Genomic DNA, 10,129 nt, shown 5'->3' with positions numbered 1-10,129 from the left:
GAGTAAAAATGCCCAGTGCTTATCGTAATCGACAATTATCACGATCAGCTATGTTATTATTTATCACCCCAGCCCTAGTATAGGCATATTAATAATGTTCTGTGAATAATGAATGTGGATTAATAAATAAAGGTAGTATAAGGTACTTAATTACAACATATAGATTGCCTTTAATTGTTACATACCTGCACTGTTGGATTTGTATGCAATTGAAATAAATTGAATAACAACACTACAAATTGATAATCACAAAACAATATTCTTTATTAATACTGGATTTTTGAACACACAAGAAAATAAAATGTCCTAAACTGACTTTAACCTGCTGTTTGCTGGGATAACTCTACATCAGTTCCTTTTTAAATGTGTTGATCCTGCCAAGAAACACTTCCTGCTGGTGAGACAAAGTAGTCCCGCATCAGATTGCGTTGCATTTTGGCTGTCGCTGTATAATTGCGATGTGAGGTGTTCTCCATCGGTTGGAAAGCACCCATACCATGATTCCTCCATTGCCCATCAACCATGTTGTGGTCAGCAGTCTCCCAGTCTGCAAAAACTGGAGGGGCATATGCTTCTGACCTGCGCTCGCAGAGGAAGTTGTGGATGCACAGGGAAGCCATTGTTATTTTCACCACCTTGTCTGGCTCCAAGCAAATGGTCGACCTGAACACTCTCAACTGGTTGGCAAGAATGCCAAATGCATTCTCTACCACCCTTCGTGCCCTAGACAAACGATAGTTAAAAACCCTCTGACTGTGCTCCATCTGCCTGAATGGATATGGCTTCATTAGGTCATGCCTTAATGGATATGCATCATCTCCCACAAACATGTAGGGCATCACTGTGTCAGAATCGGGCAAGGGCTCAGGTGGGGGAAAGCTCAGTCTGCCCTCGTCCATTGCTTTGCGCAGGTCAGAGTGAGCAAACAGTCCGGCATCTGAAACTCGACCTTGGGTACCCACACTTGCGTAGATGAACTTGTAGTTCGCATCTACTGCAGCCATCATAAGCACAGAGAACCTGCCCTTGTAATTGTGGTAAAAACTTCCACTTTTTCTTGGAGGCTGTATGTAAATGTGCTTTCCATCCAGTGCCCCAAGGCAATGTGGAAACTGCCACTTCCTTTCGAAATCCATGGCTATTGTATGCCACTCTCCCTCCGTTGATGGTGTCTAAAATAATAGGACACACCAAAAGTCAGTGACTGAATTATTAGAATACAGTTATATGTAGAACAAAATTGGATAGTCATACTTTTGTGAGTCAAACTCCTTCTCACTTAATCCATATAAATATGTATATAAAGATAAACTAGAGAATAAACATACAAGTGTCACGGCCGGCTCTAAGCCGCGACAAATGAGGGAGGCAACGAGAACAAAAGCCAGTCAAAGAGATTTTATTCACAATAAAGAATAAGCTACGTAATTAACACAAACACAATAAACACGTTCCAATAACACAGGCCTGTAAACATAACTTCCCAAACTAAAACTAATACATAAAGCAAACAAATAAAACAACAACCCAAACTAACAAAAAACCAGAGGGTAACCGAAGCCACCCCAAGTCAGAGAACCATTACCTTTTATAACCCTCTGCAGGTGTTTCACATTAATGACCTCAGTAGGACGGGCCTAGAGGCACGTCACACACCCCCCCTTAAAAAAAATAAACCCACATACAAACAAAACAAAAACACTTCCAACAGGGTACATCCCAACCTCCTAACTAACATCACAAACTTCCTAAAGCCTATCTAGTCTTCAGTGGCTTGCCGAGCTCGGGGCGACTTTAAACACTGAACTCAGCATCCTCAACAATCCCATAACCAGGACTGCCGAAGAACACTGAAGCGTACCCCCACTCAGGATTACCACCCAAAACAAAAAACAACCCCCCCCCCCCCCCCCCCCATAACTAAACTGGGATGTACACACACAAAACAAAAATAAACAAAACAATGTTACTAGACTACAGAACTCCCGAATAACAACGATGTCACAACATCTTCCAGAATCCACTCATCTCCTCCCACCATAATACTCATCGACCTCAGCACCTAAGAGACAAGCTTGAGAGAGAGAAACAGAGAAACAGAAAACATCGTGGCAACACATCATACTCGTGACAGAGCATCCGCAATCACGTTTTCTGTACCCTTGATGTGTCTTATATCAAGATGATACCCTTGTAGAAAGATACACCATCTCATGAGTCGCTGGTTTGGGTTCTGCAAAGAATGAAGGAATGTTAGAGGATTGTGATCTGTAAAAACCACCAATGGCCCTCCCCCTGAACCCACATAAACCTCAAAATGGATAAGTGACCAAATTAGAGCTAATGCTTCTTTCTCAATAACGGAATAGTTAAGTTGATAAGCATTAAACTTTTTAGAGAAGTACCCCACCACACAGTCTACCCCATCTTCTGAGGTCTGCAGTAAAACAGCTCCAGCTCCCACATTACTAGCGTCAACTTGCAATTTAAAAGGTTTATCCAGTCTAGGTGCAACCAAAATTGGAGACACAGTGAGAAGAGACTTAACATCCTCAAATGCTCTCTGACACACAGAGGTCCACTCAAATTTGATTTTATCTCGAAGCAGGTTGGTAAGAGGAGCTGCCACAGTAGAAAAATTCTGACAGAATCCCCTATAAAACCCAACCATCCCAAGAAACCTCATTAATTCCTTTTTAGTTGTAGGGGTAGAAAATTGATCAATTGCTGCCACTTTAGCTCGAACAGGACATACATGACCCTGACCTACAACTTTTCCAAGGTAGATTACAGTGGCCTTCGCAAATTCACATTTGCTCAAATTAACAGTGAGGTTAGCCGCAACCAGACGATCTAACAAAGCTCTAATCCGACTTAGATGTTCTAACCAAGTGTCACAATAGACGACTACATCGTCTAAGTAAACTGCACAACCTTCCAAGCCAGAGATAACTCGATTCATTAATCGTTGAAACGTAGCTGGAGCGTTTCTCAGGCCAAAACTCATAACCTTATAGGAAAATAGACCTGACGGAGTAACAAATGCAGAGATCTCTTGGGCTCTAGCTGTTAGAGGAACCTGCCAATAACCCTTTAGCAAATCAAATTTGCTAACATAAGTAGCAGACCCAACTTGGTCAATGCAATCTTCGATTCGTGGCAAAGGGAAGGAATCAGGCTTAGTTAGTGCATTTACCTTCCTGTAGTCTGTACAAAATCTATGAGAGCCGTTGGCTTTTCTAACCAGAATACACGGAGACGCCCAGCTGGAATAAGAAGGCTCCGCTAACCCATTTTTCAACAAGTATTCAACCTCAGCCTCTAGGTGTCGCTTTTTCTCCAACGGAACACGGTAATAGTGCTGATGAACGGGTTTAGCGTCCCCCACATCAATATCATGATCAATTAACTTCGTCTGTGTGGGAGTATCTGAAAACAGAGACACATACTCATTTATTAAAGCTGACACATCAGAATATTGAACATCAGGGAGATGTTTCAACATCACCCCCAAATTTTCAAGGGCTTCTGTGTTTTTAAAACAGCCTTGTGTGACTGATTCACCCGGATCCAGACCCTCATCATCGGAAACAGGCCCCGCAGGAACACCTCTTAAAGATGTTTCCACCCCTGCGTCAACCAAAAGCACAGGCTTCACTTGGGATCCTTCTAGATTTTCAAAAGGCAAAAGAGAATAAGCAGCCTCCTGGGTAGCATCTTCAACAATATCACGCACATAATAAGGTTTCAACAAATTCACATGGCAAACACGTGCCTTTTTCCTCCTATCAGGAGTTTCAATCAAATAGTTCAACTCTGAAACCTGACGTAACACAGTATAAGGGCCTACAAATTTTGCCTGAAAAGGAGAACCCACAACTGGCACCAAAGCAAGCACCTGATCCCCAGACTGAAAAACTCGAACCTCTGCACGACGATCAAATAACCGCTTCATTCTATCTTGTGAATGCCCCAGATTCGCTTTTGCCTGTGCACAAGATTCATACAATCTCCTACGAAAATCACTTACATAGTTCAACAAATTTCTCGGTGGATTAACATCCTTCAAATCCTCAGACAAAAGTGACATTGGACTACGCACCGAATGTCCAAATACAAGCTCATTTGGACTAAACCCTGTGCTTTCCTGTGAAGCTTCCCTAGCGGACATAAGAAGCCAGGGCAACCCGTCCTCCCAATCACCCTTCATGTGCGTGCAATAAGATCTTAAAAGAGACTTCAGTGTCTGATGGAAGCGTTCTAGCGCCCCCTGACTTTGAGCATGGTAAGCGCTAGCCTTCTGATGTTTAACACGCAACTGTTTTAATATTTGAGCAAATATCTTCGAAGTAAAATTCGATCCTTGGTCTGTTTGTATGACTTTAGGAATTCCAAACAGAGCAATGAATTGCGTTAAGGCTTTTAACACGGTCTTTGTAGTAATGGAGCGTAACGAATAGGCCGCTGGAAACCTAGTTGTTTGACACATTATCGTGAGCAAATATTTACTACCTGCTTTAGACTTAGGTAATGGGCCCACACAATCCACAATTAAATATTCAAATGGTTGATTTACCACTGGAACAGGAAAGAGTGGAGCTGGTCTCAGAGTCTGATTTGGTTTTCCAGTCAACTGACAAGTATGGCATGTTTTAACGTATGCAGACACGTCTCGTTTAAGCTTGGGCCAAAAAAAACTTCTCAAAATTAATTGATACGTTTTTTTTACTCCCAGATGTCCTGAAGTATCATGAGCTGTTTTCAAAACAAGATCACGGAGATTTTTTGGAACAACAATCTGAACAATTGGGTCTCCTACAAAATCTTTACCATGGGGTACCCACTTCCTGACTAATATTTCTCCATCCAGATAATACCCTGAAGGTGTATCTTGCAGTACATCTGGAGACAGAAGTCTGTCAAACAAGACAACAAGCGAGGCATCTGCCTGTTGTTCTTTCACCAATTCACTACGTGAGATAGTCAAAACTGTTGGTATTTTTGTCAGCGTCTTACCATCTCTCTCAACATCTGACTGAGTCACAGATAAAGATTTACTCCCAGCACGGGTTACAACAGAAGAAACAAATACTTCTGGAAAACTCTGGGCATTTTCATCTGACACCTCTGAAACCAATAAAGAGGGAGACACTATCAAAGCTGGCGGACCAACGGACCACACTCTACTTCCAGCTAAATTGTTTCCAAGAATAATGTCTACACCCACAACTGGTAAACAGGGACGTACCCCAAGTGTTACCTCTCCCTGCACCAAATCTGAAACCATCATCACTTTATGTAGAGGAACGGATACTACATTTAACCCTATTCCTCTAATCAAAACATTATTTCCAGTATACGATTCACTGGAAAAAGACAGGACATTTTCAGAAATAAACGATTCCGTTGCCCCTGTGTCTCTGAGTATCTTTACTAGTTTATTCTCTTTAGAGCCTACTAGTGAGACATAACCTTCTGTAATAAAAGGTGAAAAACCAGAATTCAAGGTTTCACAATCATTTTCAATAGCTGGTTCGAACGATGATTGAATAGATGTTACCAATCCTACTGATTTTGCTCCCAAAACAGCATTTTGGGGCCTTCTATTCCCTGACAAATATTGAGCTTTTGCTTTTAGCATCGGACATTCATTTTTCCAATGCCCCTTAGCCTGGCAGTAATTGCATGTATCAACTAATTCACATTCCCCAGGTGAACGCAATGATCTACCTCTAAAGATATCAGGATTTTCCTTACTCTTATCATGTACAGACCAGTCAGGTTCTCGTCTAATTTCTCTGAATGCCCTTTGTCCAAACTGATTTTTGTGAATTAGAGCATATTCATCAGCAAGGACCGCAGCATCATACGCCGTATGAGCTTTAGTCTCAGTTACATACGTAGCAACACGAGGTGGCACTGAATTTTTAAACTGTTCTAACAATACTAGCTCTTTCAGATCACTTAAAGTCTTGACATCAGAAGCAGAACACCAGCGATTAAAATGAGTTTGAATTTCTCTCACAAATTCCACATGCGTTTGTCTTTCAGATTTTTGCCAACCTCTAAATCGCTGTCTATATGCCTCTGGTACCAATTCATAAGCTTTTAAAACAGCTGACTTAACATATTCATATTTTTCCGAGTCCTGAATGCTTAACGAAGAAAAAAATCTCCTGAGCCCTTCCCGTGAAAACGCATTGCAATAACAAAACACGCTCTGAATCGGACCAACCTCTAGTACCAGCTACTCGCTCAAACAGTGAAAAAAAGGTATCAATTTCCCTTTCATCAAATTTAGGCACAAGTTTCAAGTTTGTGACCACATCAAAATCAAACAAATCATGCTCACTACCCTCAACAGACAATCTTCTGACTTCTCTACAACCTTTTCCAGCATTTATCAAATCCAACTTATAACGCTCAAGCTCCAATCTCTTCGTTTCAATATCATGTCTTGCTTCAATTTTTTGCTGCTCGATCTTTTCCTTAGACTTCATTTCTATCAAAAGTAAATCCTTCTGTTGCTCATAAGTCAAAGACATTCTGCTAGCCTGAACAGTAGACACTGTCTTTTCATCTTCAAGTACATTCTGTTCTACCAAAGCAGATATCAAGATCGATTTTAAACTTTCCTTTAACCGTTTGTCAGCAACAGAAAGCTCAACATTATAATGATTCGCAAGCGCTAACAATTGATCCTTCGAAAACTCATTTAAAAGGTCTTCTGACGGATTACGAATAAATTCATCAATAGTGGAAGTCATTTTACACTTCTGCTACCCCTAACAAATTAACAAACGAAAAAAAAAACTAAGATTACGAACGAACACTGAATATTGTATATTTTCATTCAATCAGTAGCCTAGACTATTCAATTCATAAACTTACCGCATTCGTTTCCTGATAGCCCATTCCAATCAGCACGTAGCGGCAATTATAGTCATTTACACAGTGTTTCCCAAATTCAAACTACAAACAAAATCATATACTTTACATCCTGATCAATTGTTACTCGAAGCCTCCCAAACAAACTAAACAGCGCATGCTGAACACTCGCTCACGCTGAACACTCGCTCACGGAGTCGGAGATAATGACAAACAGGTGTTCTCAATCTCCACGAACGGCTGGACGAGCCCCCATATCTGTCACGGCCGGCTCTAAGCCGCGACAAATGAGGGAGGCAACGAGAACAAAAGCCAGTCAAAGAGATTTTATTCACAATAAAGAATAAGCTACGTAATTAACACAAACACAATAAACACGTTCCAATAACACAGGCCTGTAAACATAACTTCCCAAACTAAAACTAATACATAAAGCAAACAAATAAAACAACAACCCAAACTAACAAAAAACCAGAGGGTAACCGAAGCCACCCCAAGTCAGAGAACCATTACCTTTTATAACCCTCTGCAGGTGTTTCACATTAATGACCTCAGTAGGACGGGCCTAGAGGCACGTCACACAAGTATGTGTAGACATAAAAATATAATTACTTATGCTTTTTCGGAAGTATATCCCTGTTTGTAATCATAGGTTTTACTAAAATACTTTGAGGAAAAAGGAAAGTCAACTGTATTTTGCCGATGTCCACAATGTGGATGTTCTGGGTGTTCTTTTTTAAAATTAAGTTGTAGAGTGTATATCTTTACATTTTGTAATGACTCCCTACCTTCAAGAAATCCTCCTTCATAACCTGGTACAGAGCTGTACAGGTTTCCATCACTATTTGTGAGATGGTGCTGGTCCCCATCCTGTACTGGAACCTGAGGGACTTGAAAGCTTCACCTGCATGACACCAAACAAAGTCAGAAACATAACTTACCCAGACAGACAAAAACGTTATCACTACATGCAGTTTAAAATTAAATCACACAAACCTGTTGCCAAGAACCGCAGGGTCAAAGACAGACGCTCTCTGGGTGGTATTGCTCGTCTCATCTTGGTGTCCTGCTTTGTTATAAGATGTTGGACTCTATCCAGCAAAAAATCAAACTCCTGCCGTCATTCGCAGCAACTCCCTGAAGCCTGTCCTATCATTATTCTATTACAACGATAAATAAATCAAGAAACACAGCTTTTTAGCACAGTACACAACACGTTGATATTTTAACATTTTAAATGCGTCCGGCCAAACATAAACATGCAGCTACATCTCCGATATAAACATGCTGTACTCACCTCCAACTCTCTCTGTAGCACAGACAATCCCTGCTGTTCGCGTATGCGGATCCACTCTTTCACCCATACTCTCTTTTTTTTTTTTTTTTTTTTTTTATCAGAGCAAATTATCGCGCAAACAGTTTGCAGCACCAGTTTCTGTCTGACGTCCATAATCGCGTGTTGTCTTCTTCTTCGTCTTCTTTGCTGGGTATTGGCGCGCGTGCTGTTTCGCGTCATTTCCGGTTCGTTTTATCGCGTGATTTTTTGTGACAAAACGTGGTTTGTAGACAAGATTGAATCGTTGGGTGACAGAGTTGTTGTCAACTCGTGTAGTGCGTTACCTCCTGTTGCGGATCAATCACGTTGTGTCGTGTGGTGTGAACAGCTCAACAACTTGAACACTCCTGATTTCACAGAGAGCAAGTCATGTAGTGTGAACCGGACAGTTCAGCCCGACGTTTTAAAATCATGTAGTGTGAACTAGGCTTAAGTTGAGGCGAAGACTTACCTGACAAGAAGTGTTCATTGCATAGTAAGGTGTGAGACGTGGGTGTCCAATGATCTTTTCGAATGACAGCTTACCACTTCTTTCTTCTATCCTTTTCTTTTGGTTTAGAATAAAATACCAGTTCGGGGTTCCTCTTTCGCCTGTTGTTGCAGCCAACTGCACAACATATTGCAGGCATTACTGAGACTGTCGGTCGCAAAGATGGCGGCGCAAAGCTACAGTGACATTATGTGACCTGAACGAATGGATAGCCTACAACTTAGCTATTTGCAGCTCCCTAAATACAATGGCAAGCAGTTTTATAGACGAGGCATTCGGCATTCGCATTTTCCATTTGGACACACTTAGCTATAGTTGCAAGCACAAATAGAGCAACATGTTTCCACTTTCAAAGTGGATGGCAATATTTCGGCTAATTTAAAGAGTTAAAAGATGCTTTGAAAGTTTAAAACTTACCGTTGTCTTGAAGAGCAGGCTTTCAGCACTCTGCTAGTGGGGGAGGGGTAGGGTGGCCAAACGTCCGGATTTTGGCCCGACAGTCCGGATTTTAAGCCCCCTGTCCGGCGTCCGGCGCAGCCTCAAGCCGGACACTCATTTGTCCTCCTTTTTGAAGTTGTGCTGAATCGGCCTAAAAAAACCCACTCTAGAATCTTTATTGGAACGCAGCGGTATAGCGTCTAATGCCGTTAGATCTCTGGTCAAACAAATGATTGGCTGAAAGCGGTGTCAAATAAATATCTGATATAACATTAGTTAAAAACATAAACAAGCCTCCACGTGCTGGCTACGGCATAACATTAACATGCCGAAACGTCAGACCTCATTTAATCCGGAATGGACAAAAGAGCATGAATTTATATCAAGTGCTGTTGTCGCCTGAGCTGCTGCAGAGGGTGAACCTTCTTTGTTAAAAACTGAAATGTTTATTTATTTATTTTTAGCATTTATTATTTGTTTATTTATAATAATAATAATAATAATAATAATAACTTCAATTTATATAGCGCCTTTCAAAGTACCCAAGGACGCTTAACAATCAACATGAGAAAGGGAAGGGTAGAATTAAGATAAGGGCAAAGGCCAGGGGAGCTAGAGTCCATAGGCCTCATTGAAAAGGTGTGTTTTGAGCTGGCATTTAAAGGTTAAAAGTGAGGAGGCAGAGCGGATCTCATGGGGAAGCTTGTTCCAAAGTGAAGGAGCACCAACACAGAAAGCTCTATCACCAAATGTCTTAAGCCTGGACTTAGGAACAGCAAGCAGGTCCTTGTCAGAGGAACGCAGGGACCGTGACTGAGTGTAGGGATGGAGAAGATCAGTAATGTACTGGGGTGCAAGTCCATGAAGGGACTTGTACGTCAGGAGGAGGATTTTATATTTGATGCGGGACTTAACTGGCAGCCAATGAAGCTTCATCAGGATGGGAGTAATGTGAAGACCAAGTTTTGTGTGTGTGA

At 41.4% G+C, this 10,129-nt stretch overlaps 1 protein-coding gene across 1 annotated transcript; it reads right to left on the bottom strand.

Annotated features, from left to right (window-relative positions):
- Positions 1 to 301: 301 nt before the first annotated feature.
- LOC130099387 (uncharacterized) lies at positions 302 to 8,281 on the bottom strand. The gene is made up of 4 exons (XM_056265066.1): positions 8,186 to 8,281; positions 7,885 to 8,048; positions 7,677 to 7,792; positions 302 to 1,172 (listed from the first exon to the last, which is right to left on the bottom strand). Exons 2-4 carry the CDS (start codon positions 7,943 to 7,945, stop codon positions 360 to 362), a joined length of 990 nt encoding a protein of 329 aa, XP_056121041.1. The 5' UTR covers positions 7,946 to 8,048; positions 8,186 to 8,281; the 3' UTR covers positions 302 to 359.
- Between the last annotated feature and the right edge of the window lie 1,848 nt (positions 8,282 to 10,129).

Source organism: Rhinichthys klamathensis, unplaced genomic scaffold, assembly GCF_029890125.1.
Source record: "Rhinichthys klamathensis goyatoka isolate OS25496 unplaced genomic scaffold, OSU_Roscu_1.1 h1tg000011l_1, whole genome shotgun sequence".
NCBI classification, from domain to species: Eukaryota; Metazoa; Chordata; class Actinopteri; order Cypriniformes; family Leuciscidae; genus Rhinichthys; species Rhinichthys klamathensis.
The sequence above is the reverse complement of the archived record's forward strand: the minus strand, read 5'-3'. Positions and strand labels throughout refer to the sequence as shown.